The 16,599-nt window shown below is 44.5% G+C and overlaps 1 protein-coding gene across 1 annotated transcript; it reads left to right on the top strand.

Moving 5' to 3' along the window:
- The first annotated feature begins 1,616 nt into the window (after nucleotides 1-1,616).
- Nucleotides 1,617-15,408, top strand: slc2a11l (solute carrier family 2 member 11, like). Its single transcript, XM_085358179.1, has 12 exons — nucleotides 1,617-1,640; nucleotides 1,940-2,038; nucleotides 2,134-2,294; nucleotides 2,422-2,546; nucleotides 2,659-2,788; nucleotides 11,725-11,873; nucleotides 11,968-12,155; nucleotides 12,387-12,497; nucleotides 13,034-13,135; nucleotides 14,779-14,854; nucleotides 14,971-15,098; nucleotides 15,202-15,408. The coding sequence occupies exons 1-12, from the start codon at nucleotides 1,617-1,619 to the stop codon at nucleotides 15,406-15,408; spliced, it is 1,500 nt and encodes a 499-aa protein (XP_085214305.1).
- Nucleotides 15,409-16,599: the final 1,191 nt, after the last annotated feature.

The following is a 16,599-nucleotide window of genomic DNA, read 5'->3' as shown; positions in this document are numbered from 1 at the left end:
CTGATTTCAGATGAAGATCATTTTCCCCTTTATCCCCATTGTTTCTTTAGTCCTTTTCACTATTGACGACGAGTCAATTTGGAGCCCAAGTTAAAGATTGAATCCTTTATAATTTGATCTGAGGGTGCATGTGTGGTTCTCCAAAGAAAGAAAAAACACACTGGTTCATCATTCAGTTCGCAGTAATGACTCCGTAAGAAAAGTCTTACAGCTTTCTCATAAAGTGTCAGCTGTTTCTCCTTCAGTCAAGCTGAAAATACAGCCTCAACGGCAGTTGCAAAAGCTTCATTCACCAGCAGGAATTTATTTTTTTAAGTTCTGGTCTTTCAGTGCTTTATTGACAGTGTTTTTAGTCTGAAGCTGACTCTGCTTCCTCTCTGGAGGTCAGCTGTGTGACATCTGGCTGCATCATGTGTCAGACACAGACACACTGTCTCCTTGGGACAGTTGTGCACAGCTTTTGTCCTTTTTGGAGAACCGGCTTACTTTTGAGAACCAGATGTTATGTAACAAAATTTGTGCTTTTCACAGTGAAGCGTCTTACTGCTGCTTTTGATCGTTCGTTGATACTTTATATTTGTGATTCTGACTCTGAACCAGAGTTTTGTAATAATAGGTGTGTTGGGCCACTCTTGTTTTTCTAGTGGAAACGACTGAAACAGCTTAATTTGGGTATCAAACCTAATAAGCAACACTTTGAATAAATAGACATCTCACTGTGCCTTTCAAAGACAGATTACTATACACAATTAACAAAGGATTTAGAATAAAAAGAAACTCCCACACAATATTTTTTTTTTACAAAACAAAAGTGCAAGACCAATGTGTTTCTTTCTTTGCTGAAGAATCTTCCAGCAACATCCAGTTTCTCCTGTTCACTGTTTGTATAACTGAATGAGGTATGTGCAAACATTAAGGAAGTTATGTTGGTTGTAGCTTAATGTTTACTGACAACTGACACTGAGGTTTTCCCTGTCTGGATAGCTAATACATTTTCCAAAATGTAACCTTTCTTTTGAGACTTATGGCTCTGTATCCCTTCCATGAGATGATTTTCCTGTTGTGTTTTGTGATGCAATTCTCCACTAAGCTTTGAGACAAATAAAAATAGGTTAAAGGTTTTGGCTTAACTTCATAATCACGTCTTTGTCTCTCTCTGTGTAACTTTTTCAAACTTTTAAACAGATTGCAGGACAATAAATAACTTTTCTTTAGAGCAGCCTGTTAACCCTCTCAGGCCCAAATTAAGTTTTTTGTTGCTATTGCACAACCAAGTCCTGCAGTGGTACTTCTGAGTAAAAAAAAACTCATTAAATATGTATGTGGGGTAATCAGGTTGTTAGTTTTTAACTGTTGCAAATCTGCAACTTCTGCCTGGAGAGGGTTAAGGGTCTTTCATGATCACTGGGCAGAATCCTTAAGCAAACAAAAGTCATGCCCACATGACTTATTCCACATCAGACACATAACTTTTTAAGTTGTTGTTTTTGTTCCAAACACCTTTTATTCTTTGGCCCAGAAAAAAGTTAATCATTTCAGCGCTCAGTTAAATGTGTGCTGCATCCATGTGAATGATCTGAAAAGACTTCTCACCCGAAAGCGACAGACCTACAACAATGATTCAGCACTTAGGACTCCTGGTAGGTGACAGTTAAAACTATTTTTATGTTTACATTATGTTTTTTGAATTGTGAATGGCTAGCTCAAGCATATAAATGAAAGGAAAACTTCTTTTTTTTGATATTTAAATGACTGCTGTATATGGAGAATTGACACAATCCATAAAAATAATTGAACATACAGACTGACAGATGTAAGTTTAGGGAAATGTGGTATTGAAAAATTAAAATTTGATTATTTAGCATGATTGCCGTTAAACAAAATGTACCTACATTTTCCATAAAAACATTTCTTGATTTCTTTAAAAACATTTTTACAGGTAGCTTATCCTGTTGTATTTGCTGCCATTTTTGTGTGTGGTATCGGTGGGACATTTCATTATGGATACAGCGTGTCTGTGATGACCTCCCCCTCTGTTGTAAGTGAGATACTTTACTAAATTAAAATACAGACAACCTTAAGCTGTATTTTCAGCATGCATAGACAAGTCTATACCTGTTCACCTTGTTGTAGTTTATAAAGGAGCTGGTGAAGCAAACATGCGTGCAAAGATACGGTCTCTCCCTGGAGCCATGGCAGCTCTCGCTCATCTGGTCCTTCACAGTGTCCATTTTCTGCATTGGGGGTTTACTGGGGTCGCTAACAGCTGGTTCACTGGCGTCAAAATTTGGCAGGTTGGTGTACATGAGCATAAAAATTCCATATTCTGTTTAGCTATTAACATGGCACTGTCAAAGACATGCATAAATAGATGTTCTGCGTTGGCCTCAGGCTCTAAGTCTCTGTTTTCCTGTCCCATAGAAAGCGATGCCTTTTGTTAAACACCTTTGTGGCTATACTTGGCAGCGTGTTGATGCTCTTGAGTAAAACAGCCATGTCCTTTGAGATGATCATGGCAGGACGATTTTTCTTTGGCATTAATTCAGGTAACCTTTTGAGCAAACTCACTGGAGCTAGTTTCCCGGCTGTCCAAACTGTCACCTCATTGAATCTGGTCAGATTGTGTATGTGTGTTGTTGATTTTTCCTGTTACTTTAGGAGCCAGTCTTGCAGTTTATCCAATGTACGTCATGGAAATCGCTCCTCGGAAGCTGAAAGGGATTGTTGGCGTGTTCATTGGTTCCTTCATGTCTTTGGGGAAGTTCTCTGGCCAACTGCTGGGGATCAGGTGAGGTAGCCTACATGTGAAAACGAAAGTATCTCACAGTCCTGTGAAAAACTAAGTACATCTCGTGATTCTAACACCTTCAGCAGAAATAACCAGAAGTAATCATTTTCTGTATAACATCATCATTCTCTCATTGTGGAGGAAATTTGGCTCACTCTTCTTCACAGCACTGCTTTGGGCATTCATTTAGCTTTCTTAAGAGCTCACCACAGCATTTCAGTCAGGTCTTAATTTTGACTGAGTCACTGCAGCCAATGCAACAGGACTGCAAAGGGTCAGATCATGTGGTATTACAATGTGGGACATATTCACATATTTGTAGACATTTTTTTGTGGATTGGTAAATTTCATCTGGCCATTTCTCTGTAAGATGCTCTTTTGACTTGTTACCGTTAGCCTAATTAGATGCAAAATGTTCCTTCAACTCCTTAGTAAAACTTAATTTCCCAGCCTTTCATTGCACATTCCCAGCTTTTTTGAGCTGTCTTGTTGCCATGAAATTCATCATGAGCTAATATTTTACATGAAATTTTAAACAACATATCTTTTCTATTTTGAACAAAATCTGAAATTTGAAAATCATTTGCATTCAGCTTTTATTTGCATTCTACACAACATCACTACTTTAAGGTTTTTATAGTATTTAACTGTATTTCTGAAAAACAGTCCTTTATGGTTCGTATTATTTGCAATTGCAAAAAAAGGAAAAAGAACAAAAAAGTGATAGTTGCAGGGATGGATGGCCACACTTCAAAGGCAGTGGAGGAGGCTAAAGTGATGTGGGAGTGGAGGGAACAGGGTTGGATGGTACATCAGGGACATTTGAGTGAACATGACTGCGCAGGTCCCACTTCAGTTTCAGGCCCCAGTCCGCGAGATCTTCAACGCACACCTCCGGCAGAGCTTCAACAGCATTCCGAGGGAGACTGGGGACATTGAGTCCGAATGGACCATGTTCAGCGTCTCCATTGCCGAAGCTGCTGCATTGAGCTGCGGCCGCAAGGTGGTTGGTGCCTGCCGTGGTGGTAATCCCCGAACCAAATGGTGGACACCAGAGGTGAAGGGAGCCACCAGGCTGAAGAAGGAGTCCTATCGGGCTTGGTTAGCCTGTGGGTGTCACGGTTTGCGGGGCAAGCCGTGTGGATTTGTAGTAAGGACCCAAAAGGCGGCAGCTCTGGTGCAGGTGAGTGTTTATTTACAGGGGTGTAAGTACAAACAGCGGTGGCGACAAAACATGAAACCGGAAACCTAAACTGGGTAAACTAATAAGACAAACCAGAATGAGGATGCAGGGAGGTCCGGAGAAATACATACGAGGAGACGCAGGGAGACCAAGGGGAAACAACACAGACGAACCAGCGATTACTAAGACAGAAAATACAACTTAAATACACTCAGAACACAGGGAGATTATACACAGGTGGGAGACACAGCTGGGAGTGATTAACATGACGAGACCAGGGAGGCAAACTGAAAACACTCACATAAGATGCAGACCTTCACAATAAAACAGGAACACACGGGGGGAACAGGGTAAACACCAATTAGAGAACAGAACCAAAATCGCGAAGAGAAAACACAAAACGCTGGGTCAAAAGGACCCAGGATCATGACAGCACCCCCCCCCCCCCCCCCTCAAAGGCTGGCTCCAGACAGCCCAACAAGAAACAAAACAGCCAGAAAAAACAGAAAACAACCCGACCAGGGCGGGCGGCGGGGGCCCAGGAAGGAGGGCTCGAAGCAAAACAAAACCGGAGCACCAGGGCCCTGTTTCAGGAAGCCGGTTTGGAAAACTCAGAGTGAAAAACGACACTCACGGTTGAGTAACCCCGAACTGTCCAACTCGGAATATTCCGTTTCAGAAAGGCTGATAACAATTAGTTCAGTCAACGCGGAGTTGCTTTAACCCCAAGTGAAGCGCGCGGACGAGGATACATAAAGCCCTGATAAGCGGAGCACAGATTAAGCGAGTCACCATGGAGACGGAGGGAAAGAAGGCGCGGTCAATGTATTTCACAGCGCTTGAGGCCGAAATTCTGATGGCAGCATATGCCGATAACATGCAAATTCCGCGGAAAAAAGTAACACAGCCACAGCTGCAAAAGCATGCATGGCAAAACAAAGCCGACAGAGTCAATGCGTGAGTGTTAATTTAAACATTGATCGAGGGATTTCCACCCATTTAACACGTTATTTTATCATATGTTATTTTATTTGTTATTTTATACATTTTATTTTGTGATGTGATGTGAGCACAGGTGCAACCCAACAGGCCCCAAACGTTCCTGGCAGCAAGTAAAAATGAAATATAAAAATATAGTCCAAACAGGTAAGGTGTAATTGTATTATGAGCCATAGTGCTTGGTCTGTTTGTCCGATGTAAATCAATTGCAGTTAGAGGCTACATTAATTTTCTTTCTGTAAGCACTTATTGAAATTATCTGAGCACATTACAAGTACATATTTGCTTACTCTGTATGCTCAAATGTGGCCCGTTATAGCCAACAGAAAAAAAGCGGAGGCCCGAAAAACAGGTGGGGGTCCTCCACCACCACCACTCACAGAGGCTGAGCAGTTGGCCCTCAGCCAAAACAGTGGGCGCCCTGTGGCCGAAGGCATCTCTGCGGGGACATCCTCTGAGGCAATAACCCCGCAAGACACAAGTGCCTACATAAGGGGTAAATTCAAAATAATACATGATGTGCATACATCCTTTCTTCACAGTCACCTTTGCAGTGCGACACATTCATTTGATAAACTCTTTACCATAATGAATTATTTTGTAGTGAAGTTATTTTCCGACTGATTTTGCCTTCCCTCAGCCTTGGTTGTCTTTGAGAGCATAATGACAATGAAGTGTAAGGTGCTTGGTATGTTTGTTAATTGCCATTTGGTCCCTTGTAAGTTATAAGTGACCTGTATAAACCTCATATTCTATCAGTTGATGGTGATGGTGTACTGCATCTGGTGCAGCCTCCTGTTGAGCCAGACCAACATGCAGTTGTGAGTAATACTCCACAGATTATATGAGTTTACAGTAGAACAGCAATGTTGTTTATTTCTTTACTACAGGAAAATAATGAAGAAACATTGACAGCTGTTACAGAGGAGGAAGCAACAGAGACACTTTATGAGGTTTACATCTTTTAATACTTTGTGTACAGGAAATACAGGCGACCAATAAAGCCAGTTGAACAAAAAATCTGTTTATTCTTCTTTCAACATGTTGAGGTGATGGGTCAAAAGAAATGATTGTGACATATGGTGTCTCTGACTGCGCTTCCATCTTGTATGTCCGTGTGAGGGTCAGGATGTTCATGGTTTGGATCACTGCTGATGTTTGGTTCAGAAGGACAGTGTTCTCCTCTAATTGTGGCAATGTTGTGAAGAATCACACATGCCACAATAATGTCACATGCCCTTTCTGGGGTGACCCTGAGTCTTTGCAGGCACTGGAACCGGGCCTTAAGCATTCCGATAGTCATTTCAATTCTGGCTCTTGTCCTGCAATTAGCCAGATTATATCGCTGCTGTGGGCCCGGTTCAGGGTCAGGGTAAGGGGTAAGCAAATAGGGTAAACATGGATACCCCCTATCACCAAGCAAGTAGCCAGTGAACTCTCCTAAGACAGAAGGGTACACTTCAGTTCAAATGTCCCTGAAGCAATTGGTCTTTATATATTTTAAAGTATTCTCAACTCACCATGTCCAAATTTTGTGCTCAGTGTACATTCACGGAATATTTGTGAGTCATGGACAGAGCCTGGCCACTTGGCTTCCACATTTGTGATAATGTTGGCAGCATCACATATGATCTTCACAGTGCAGAGAACACAAATTAGCATCCATTACTATGATGAAATAATTTGTTAGTTTGACATGCTACAGGGAACTATGTACCTGTACATTAATGCTGTGGAAAGACTTCCTGTTCACATAGTCTCCTTCATTTACTGAAGGAGCAATGATTGGAATGTGAGTGCCATCTGTACAGCCAATCACGCCTGGGAACCCTGAAAATAAATGTGCAATTTAAGTAGTAGTCCAAGTAGCACCACATCATACATTAAGTTTTGGTCATCCTGATACCTGCAATTTTGTGGCATCCCTCTTTGATGAATCTTGTGGGTCTATGACCGGGGAACACCACAAACGAGTACAGGAGACGTTTCAGTGCAACTGTAACATTCCTGACTGCCCGACAGACGGTAGCCTTGGAAACGTGCTCAGCGTCACCAATATTATACAGAAAGCTCCCGTTTGCAAGAAACCGAAGTGCAATACAAATAATATGCAATGAACTGAGAGCATGTCCGCGATGTGTCACATGCGTAATATATGGCCTGAGGATGTTATCCAAATAAATTATAGATTGTGCTGAGAAACGGTAACGTTCGCACAGAAAATCATCAGGAAATGATAAAATGTCCAAACGCGCTCTGATCACTCTCTCCCGGCGGAGAGCTCTGCGGAGAATTTGGGCTTCACGATCTACTGGCTCTTCAAGGAAGTGGCACGCCATGTCCGACACTTCCTACTGTCAGGTTTCCGACAAAGGGGCGGAGACAGTCAGGGTTAGTTGTAGTAAACCTGCTAGGGGGCAGGTTAGCTTCACGGAGTGTGTCGTCATAGTGACTCACTCAGGCTGCAGCTGAACTCGCTTTGTGAAACCGAAAACCCAGAGTTTTCGTTAACTCAGGGTATACTTACTCAGTTTTTCCACTAAACCGGCTTCCTGAAACAGGGCCCAGAAGGCCAAAAGACAAAAACAAAAAACGAGCCCAAAACCAAAAGAAACGAAGCACACCAGAACACAGGAAAAAACAGAGCCCAAAACAGAAGAGTTCAGGGGGCCGACAGCACAGGAGTCCAAAACAGTTCAGGGGTCCGACCGTGCAGACGGCAACGGCGGCCACTCAGGCGATGGCGGTCCGGGGGCCGGCCGTGCGGAAGGCAACGGCGGCCACTCAGGCGATGGCGGTCCGGGGGCCGGCCGTGCGGAAGGCAACGGCGGCCACTCAGGCGATGGTGATCCGGACCAGGCGAGGCTGCAGAGGCTGGACCAGGCGAGGATGAAGACTCGGATGAAGCTGGACCAGGCGAGGCTGAAGACTCGGATGAAGCTGGACCAGGCGAGGATGAAGACTCGGATGAGGCTGGACCAGACGAGGCTGAAGGCTCTGAGGCTGGACCAGACGAGGATGATGATGATGCTGCAGCCGGCGAGGATGATGATGATGCTGCAGCCGGCGAGGATGATGATGATGCTGCAGCAGGTGGCTGGACGGGCTCCTCGGGCCCTCCAGCTGAGACAGGTGGCTGAACGGGCCCCTTGGACCCTCCAGCAGAAGCCATCACAAAGCCAGCAGGCATGGAGTCCTCTGGCAGACATGAAGGCAATGGGTGCTGTGCTGAGCACTGGCCCTGCTCAGACAGCACTGACACGGAGTTGTTCTCTGAGGGCTGCTTAATCTTCAGGGGTCCAGAATCAGCTGGGGACTGAGACCTAGCCTCTGGGGAAGCCCTGGAGTGCAGAACGGTGCTTGAAGCAGCTAAAGCGCGAGAAACTCCCTGACTGGACCTTAAATCTTCTCCCTGCATGGAGTGAATGAGTGGAACCGGTACTGCTGGAGCCAGAGCTACGGGTAGCGGGGGCACTGGAGCTACTGGGGCCTGCGCTACAGGCGGCACTGGAGCTACTGGGGCCTGCGCTACAGGCGGCACTGGAGACTGAACTGAGGGTGGCACTGGAGACTGAACTGAGGGTGGCACTGGAGACTGAACTGAGGGTGGCACTGGAGACTGAACTGAAAGGAGCACTGGCTGCGGGGGAGCTAACTGAGCTGAGAGTGGCTGCGGGGGAGCTAACCGAGCTGAGAGTGGCTGCGGGGGAGCTAACTGAGCTGCCGGTAGCTGCACAGGCGATAAGCAGCTCGCGTTGACATCCGCCACACAAAACGCAGCCCCTGAATGAACAGTCATGCAGTCTGAAAATGAAAAAGAGTCCTCACTCACCACAGCCGGTGATTTAGAAGCCCGAACGTACGGCTGTGGGGTGGCGCGCTTGCGGCGCGATCGGCGTTTCCTCCCCGCAGACGGCTCCGACGGGCCGGGCAAGATCACATCCGGCGAGTCGGGCAGCGAGGCAGGAGTGGCTGAGAGAAGGTGAGGTGTGTGCCGGAGAAAAGCCTGTATGGTCGGAGGAAGTGAATTCAGTAGCCATGGCAGGCCGGAAAAGAGACGTTGTAGCCGACCTTCCACGGCGCGGCGAAGCTCGTACGGAGGATTCTCCAGCCACAGCCCGAGGAGGATCTCCACATTGTAGCCGATGTCATCCTGGAGCTCCTCGGACGGATTGACTGCCGCTGGGTCCATGGTGGCTGGTTCGTTCTGTCACGGTTTGCGGGGCAAGCCGTGTGGATTTGTAGTAAGGACCCAAAAGGCGGCAGCTCTGGTGCAGGTGAGTGTTTATTTACAGGGGTGTAAGTACAAACAGCGGTGGCGACAAAACATGAAACCGGAAACCTAAACTGGGTAAACTAATAAGACAAACCAGAATGAGGATGCAGGGAGGTCCGGAGAAATACATACGGGGAGACGCAGGGAGACCGAGGGGAAACAACACAGACGAACCAGCGATTACTAAGACAGAAAATACAACTTAAATACACTCAGAACACAGGGAGATTACACACAGGTGGGAGACACAGCTGGGAGTGATTAACATGACGAGACCAGGGAGGCAAACTGAAAACACTCACATAAGACGCAGACCTTCACAATAAAACAGGAACACACGGGGGGAACAGGGTAAACACCAATTAGAGAACAGAACCAAAATCGTGAAGAGAAAACACAAAACGCTGGGTCAAAAGGACCCAGGATCATGACAGTGGGACTCCGGAGGCAGCCGACAGGTATCGACAGGCCAAGCGGAATGCGGCTCGGGCAGTGGCTGAAGCAAAAACTCGGGTGTGGGAGGAGTTCGGAGAGGCCATGGAAAAAGACTTTCGGGCTGCCTCGAAGAGATTCTGGCAAACCGTCAGACGTCTCAGGAGGGGAAAGCGGTGCTCTACCTGCACTGTGTATAGTGCTGGCGGAGCGCTGCTGACGTCGACTGAGAAAATTGTCAGGCGGTGGAAGGAATACTTCGAAGACCTCCTTAATCCCACTGACACGTCTTCCGAGGAGGAAGCAGAGTCTGGGGATGAGGGGAATGACCCGCCAATTTCCGGGGGCGAGGTCACTGAGGCAGTTAAACAACTCCTTGGTGGCAGAGCCCCTGGTGTTGATGAGGTCCGCCCCGAGTTCCTGAAGGCTCTGGACGTTGTAGGGCTGTCCTGGTTGACACGCCTCTGCAATGTTGCGTGGAGATCAGGGGCAGTACCTGTGGACTGGCAGACCGGGGTGGTGGTCCCCATCTTCAAGAAAGGGGACCGGAGGGTGTGTTCCAACTACAGGGGGATCACACTCCTCAGCCTCCCTGGGAAAGTCTATGCCAGGGTGCTGGAGAGGAGAGTTCGTCCGTTAGTCGAACCTCGGATACAGGAGGAACAATGCGGTTTTCGTCCTGGTCGCGGAACACTGGACCAGCTCTTTATCCTCTCCAGGATACTTGAGGGTGCATGGGAGTTTGCCCAACCAGTCTACATGTGTTTTGTGGACTTGGAGAAGGCATTCGACCGTGTCCCTCGGGGTGTCCTGTGGGAGGTGTTGCGGGAATATGGGGTGTCTGGCCCATTGCTACGGGCCATTCGATCCCTATACAACCGTTGCAAGAGCTTGGTTCGCATTGCCGGCAATAAGTCGGACTCGTTCCCGGTGGGTGATGGGCTCCGCCAGGGCTGCCCTTTGTCTCCGGTTCTGTTCATAATTTTTATGGACAGGATTTCTAGGCGCAGCCAAGTGGCGGAGGGCTTTCGCTTTGGTGGCCTCAGAATCTCATCTCTGATTTTTGCAGATGATGTGGTTCTGTTGGCTTCATCGGGTGAGGGCCTCCAGCTCGCACTGGAGCGGTTCGCAGCCGAGTGTGAAGCAGCGGGAATGAGGATCAGCACCTCCAAATCTGAGGCCATGGTTCTCAGCCGGAAAAGGGTGGAGTGCCCACTCCGGGTCGGGGATGAGTTCCTGCCCCAAGTGGAGGAGTTCAAGTATCTCGGGGTCTTGTTCGCGAGTGATGGGAGAAGGGAGCCGGAGATCGACAGACGGATTGGGGCTGCAGCTGCAGTAATGCAGACGCTGCACCGGTCCGTCGTGGTGAAGAGGGAGCTGAGTGTAAAAGCGAAGCTCTCAATTTACCGGTCGATCTACGTCCCTACCCTCACCTATGGCCACGAGCTGTGGGTAGTGACCGAAAGAACGAGATCGCGGATACAAGCGGCAGAAATGAGCTTCCTCCGAAGGGTGGCTGGCCTCTCCCTTAGAGATAGGGTGAGAAGTTCGGCCATCCGGGAGGGGCTCAGAGTAGAGCAGCTGCTGCTCCACATCGAAAGGAGCCAGCTGAGGTGGTTCGGGCATCTGACAAGGATGCCCCCTGGGCGCCTCCTGGGTGAGGTGTTCCAGGCATGTCCCACCGGGAGGAGGCCCCGGGGCAGACCCAGGACACGCTGGAGAGATTATATCTCTCGGCTGGCCTGGGAACGCCTTGGTATTCCCCCGGATAAGCTGGAGGAGGTGGCTGGGGAGAGGGAGGTCTGGGCCTCTTTGCTTAGGCTGCTGCCCCCGCGACCCGGCCCCGGACAAAGCGGATGAAAATGGATGGATGGATTATTTGCAATTTATTTAAGTGCAATTTATTGCACTTTGTTACCATGTATGAAAGAATTATATGCAAAAATCTTTGTCCCTTTAAAACTTTTCATAACTGTGTTTTTGGAAGCATGTTGCTATTTTAGATATTAACCTGTGATAACTTGACTATTGATGTTATACTTGCAGTGAGTTACTTGGTACAGAGAAGCTGTGGCCCTGGCTGCTTGGTTTCATCGGTTTCACTGGGTTGTTTCAACTCATCACCCTGTTCTTCCTGCCAGAATCTCCCAGCTTCCTGTTGCTGGACAGAGGAGACCAACGAACCTGTGAAAAAGGTGTACAAAAACATTTTTAGCCTTAGGGGATTTTTTTTTACTTAGTGACTGTTAACTTACCATTTAAATCTCATGTTTTTTCATGCCACCTTAGCTTTAAAGCAGCTTTGGGGCAATAAGGACTACAGCAGAGAGATCGAGGAGATGCTGGAGGAGAAAGCTGCCCTGCAGAGTGTCCGCAGCTACTCAGTGTTGGAGCTGATTCAGAACAAAACGATCCGCTGGCAGCTGATCACTGTCGCTGTAACTTTCACCTCAGTGCAGCTCTGTGGCATCAATGCTGTGAGTGTATATGCTAGAAAGAGAGGAGTCTTTCTTTCACCAGTCTCTGTAATCTCCTTTTTTAGATTATGTTCTTTCAAAAAATCCTGTAATGTCTAAATATAATAAAATGTAATAAATACATAACTAACAATAACAGTGAAATATTCAGCAGGAAAACTGGCCAGTTTCAGTAAAATGAATAGAAACATTACACAGTTTCTTATCTGTGTATGTTTAACTTCTCTACAGGTGTACTTTTATTCTTTTGATGTGTTTCGTGCGGCGGGAATCCCAGAAGAAAAGTTACGATACACTGCCTTGGGGACAGGGCTCTGTGAATTTTCTACTGTTGTATCCTGTGTAAGTACTCTTTCACTGATATCCAATCATGTTTGTATCCAATAAAAAACGGACTGTCCAGCAAAATATAGGTGCTCAGCTCAAGAACGACAAACTTTAAAGGACAAAAAGTAGTGCAGCACAATGACTGATCCAAAGGTGTTTACTTGTGCAAACAGACTAGCATTTCAGCAGGTGGAGCCAGAGTGGACAAAAACTAACAAGGGCAACTTGTGTCCTATGACTCATCGTCATTTCTTTGTTCAGACTTCTGTTGAAATGTTAGTCACTTAGCACAAGCCAATTTTAGGGAAACTTTGTGTTTAACATCCTGTAAACACTCTATCATTAATGTTTGTTTTATTTACTTCCTGCTGATGTATCAAATCATTTAAGGGAAAAAACGTCTGGAGGTCTCACCAGTGATGTAAATGCCTTGTGGCAGCTGTTTTCATGTGTAATCGTAGCTCCCCCATGTGGCTGTTTAATTAATTGTTTAATTTTAATTCTGTGCAAAACATTTACAGCAGCAGGCTAAATCTGTTCTCATGTTGCAGTTCATGATTATTAACAGAACAGGAAAAACGGCCCTGCTCTTCAGAGGCTACGCAGGAATGTCTGTGACACTAGTTTTCCTCACCATCACTTTGTACCTGCAAGTAAGTCACTGCAAAACTAACCACTTTTAAAAATATATTTATATATACACTACCAGTCAAATGTTTTAGGACACATTATTTTTTTTCCATTTTTTAATTGAAAATTACGCTGTTTAATGTCTCATTACACCCTGAAATGAAAGCATAGTACAAATAAGCTGTTGGAGTTAAAAGAGAAATCATGGAATCAATTTATAGACAAAAATGTATTCTAAAGTTTTGATTTATCAAAGTAGCCAGCTTTGGCAGATATAACAGCTGAACACACCCGTGGCATTTTTTCTGCAATAGAAATCCAATATTCTTCAGGAAGTTCTTCCCATATCTTTTGCAGAAGTTCCCATAAATGTGTGACACTTGTAGATTGCTTTGCTTTCACTCTTCTTTCCAGTTCATCCCAAACCAGCTTGATGGGGTTTCAGTCTGGAGCCTGTGCTGGCCTCTCCATGTTTTCAAGCTAATTATCTCATTCTTTTTTTCCTGAGGTAGTTCTGGTAAAGCTTGGACTTATCTTTTGGGTCATTATCTTGCTGTAGGATAAACCCCAACTAGGCGCATACCCGAGGGTGTTGCTTGGGGCTGCAGAAAGCTGTGGTAGCCGTTTTGGTTCAGGGTCCCTTTCACTCTCACCATCAAATTTCCTTCCCCACATTTGACAGTTGATACCACACACTGTGAAACCATCCTTTCGCCTACTCGAAAGGGTAGTTATGATGGGAAGATTTCAAATTTTGATTAGTCCATAATACCTTTTTCCAGTCTTCAGTAGTGCAATGGCAGTGTTTCATGGCCCAGGCAAGCCTTTTGTCTTATTCTGATTATTCTTAGCAATGGCTTTCTTATTGCTACTTGTCCTGTTAAACCTGCTCAAAGTCTTCTCTTCACAGTTGAAACTGGGACTTGCTTATTACGACCTCTATTAAGCTGTGCTTGAAACTGTTGTCCTGTGAGCCGCCTATCACGCAAACTGTTAACTCTCAGAAACTCGTCCTCTGATTCAGTTGTGGCTTTGGGTCTGCCAGAGCTCTTCCCGTCTGAGTTTCTGAGTGCCTTTTGATGTCGAAGGAAACTGTACTCACTGACACCTTTACTTTCTTTGCAATTTCTCTGTAGGAAAGACCTACATTTTTAGGTGCTATGATGGTCTGTCTCTCTTCCATTTTTCTCGCCATTTTTGTAGCCACACACTTTCTGTAGTACAATACTGTTCAACTGATGCTCACGAGGGCATGGTACCACAGTGTGTTCCAGCACTGCTTTTATGCAGACAGAGGGGCCAGTAAGTAATCCAGAAAAGTTGCAATTAGTAGCACCAGCTTTCAATGGTTGATCAACCTCCATTGCTGAACGACAGCTTTAAATTGTTAACCCATTTTGTGTTCCCCGAAAAAGACCTTTTTTAAATAATTTTGAAATGTATATTATTTTTTAGTTTTGGGTAAACTTACCTTCACAAAAAAAAAAAAACATCTGGCAGTTGACCACTTACCTTTGTACCATTTCAAACTATTCACTGGACTTGAATGACTTGAATTGTGATAAATGACTGGAAAAATTGGGGTGTTCTGAAACCTTTGACAGATAGTATATACATCTGCATATTTGAATAAATAAACAAACTTAAACCCTTTTGTTTTCCTCAGAGTCAGGTCTCCTGGATGCCGTACTGCAGCATGGTCCTTATTTTCCTCTGTATAGTCTTTTTTGCCATTGGTCCAGGTACGTTTATCTCTCAAGCTAATATTTCTAAAGACTGTAAAATTAACACCAAGAAGTTTTTCTTTTTGACCAAACAATGAGGAGATCTTATTGTAGCATGTACATTTTCCCCAAAGTTGGAGTTACACCTAGTCTTCCAGGGGAACTCTTTGCTCAGCCTTTCAGATCGGCTGCGTACACAATCTCTTGCAGCCTCAACTGGTTAGTCCTGTTTGTGGTTGGGATGGTCTTCCCCATCCTAGTGGTAAGTATGTTAAAAGTATGTAAAATGTGGCATATTTTTAAGATCATTTGAAATGTGTCAAGCACAAGGACTGACAAATTGCCTCCAAATGCTTTATTTCCAGGAGAAACTGGATTACTTTTGCTTTCTCATTTTTCTGTTTTCTTGCTTCATCTGTGGGCTTTATATGAAGTTCAACGTCCCCGAAATCAAAAATAAGACACCGCTGGAGATCGCTGCAGAATTTGATAAGATGCATTGCAAACCCAAAAGAGAAGACGTGACTGAGAAGTACGCCAATAGAATCATATCATACGAAACCAAACTGTGATTAGATTTATTAAAAAAAATGAAAATATGCTGTTAAATGTGCAGCTTGAATTAGTCACTGTATGTCAGACAGACAGGATATGAATGACGTTAATAAATATTTAGGATTAAACTGGTCATCAAGGACATAGCACAGAGGTTTTTTTTGTTTTTGTTTTTTTTACTGATGAAGGACATTCACACTGCACCAAAATAACTGTGTAATACAAAAAACAAATAAATGACAGAAAAGTCATTTTATCTACTATAAAAACGTATTTTCTTTTTTTCTTTTTCTTTCTTTACAATGGATACGCAGTAAGATAAAAAACAAACAAACAAAAAATTAAATATAAAATAGGACATTTTCTGTCAATGAATAATTTATTTCTGTTTTCATACCTGAACTTTTTTTGTAATTTTTAACATTTCTGTCAAACATTTTCTTACAGTTTATACCCGAACTTTCTTTCATTTACTACAACAGTATAGTATATGGCGTAGAAAAACTGAGCTGTGCTGTTGTAACTGCACTTCTTTTTCTTATGTTAAGATGTCTTAGGGATTCAGTGTGTAGTTAAATGTCTTTACACAGACAGAAAGGAGAGTTTCACTGGTCCAGCCCACTTATGATCAAAGTGGGCTGCATATGGCCCATGACCCATATTGTGAGTTTGACATTACTGACACGTTATAGATCTTTCACTCTTGTTTGATTATTAAAAAAATGATTTTAAAGTGAGTTGTAGCAGCATTTTTTTCTATTTGCGTTTTCTTACTTTACTCTAAAACTTTAATATCAGACCTTAAAATATTGTTGTGTTTGCTCTTGTGCTTTTTGCTATAAGCTATGATTTTTAATTTCTCCTCAAATGTGGTAAATCAACCATAAATTACACAATAATATTTAACTCGTCTGAAACATGATGCATTTCTATAGTTGAAACTGCTCCACAGTCTTTTTCCATCCTGACCAGTTGTATCACTGGAGTGCCGTTTAAATACTGATGACGTTTTTCCACCTGTGTGACACTATATATAGAAAAAGAGGGTTGGTTATGTCATGGTGGTGTGTCATGCAGATAAGTCCCAGCCCAAAGGGACTTACAGTACAGCACATAGAGAAACAACCGCAGTACACAAACCACAAATGTACAAAACATGAGTTTTACAAATAATATTTGCTACAAAACAAACAAAAAAAACCCCAAAA

This window comes from Diplotaxodon limnothrissa, linkage group LG7 (genome assembly GCF_057381915.1).
Source record: "Diplotaxodon limnothrissa isolate DT_005_m linkage group LG7, D_limnothrissa_male_GT1.1, whole genome shotgun sequence".
Classification (NCBI taxonomy): domain Eukaryota; kingdom Metazoa; phylum Chordata; class Actinopteri; order Cichliformes; family Cichlidae; genus Diplotaxodon; species Diplotaxodon limnothrissa.
This window is presented reverse-complemented; position numbering and strand designations above follow the sequence as displayed.

Coding starts and splice junctions, on each gene's coding strand:
- slc2a11l (XM_085358179.1), top strand. CDS start 1,617: ATGATTCAGCACTTAGGACTCCTG. Junction 2,547..2,658: donor TTTCTTTGGCATTAATTCAG/GTAACCTTTTGA, acceptor CTGTTACTTTAG/GAGCCAGTCTTGCAGTTTAT. Junction 11,874..11,967: donor CCAACGAACCTGTGAAAAAG/GTGTACAAAAAC, acceptor ATGCCACCTTAG/CTTTAAAGCAGCTTTGGGGC.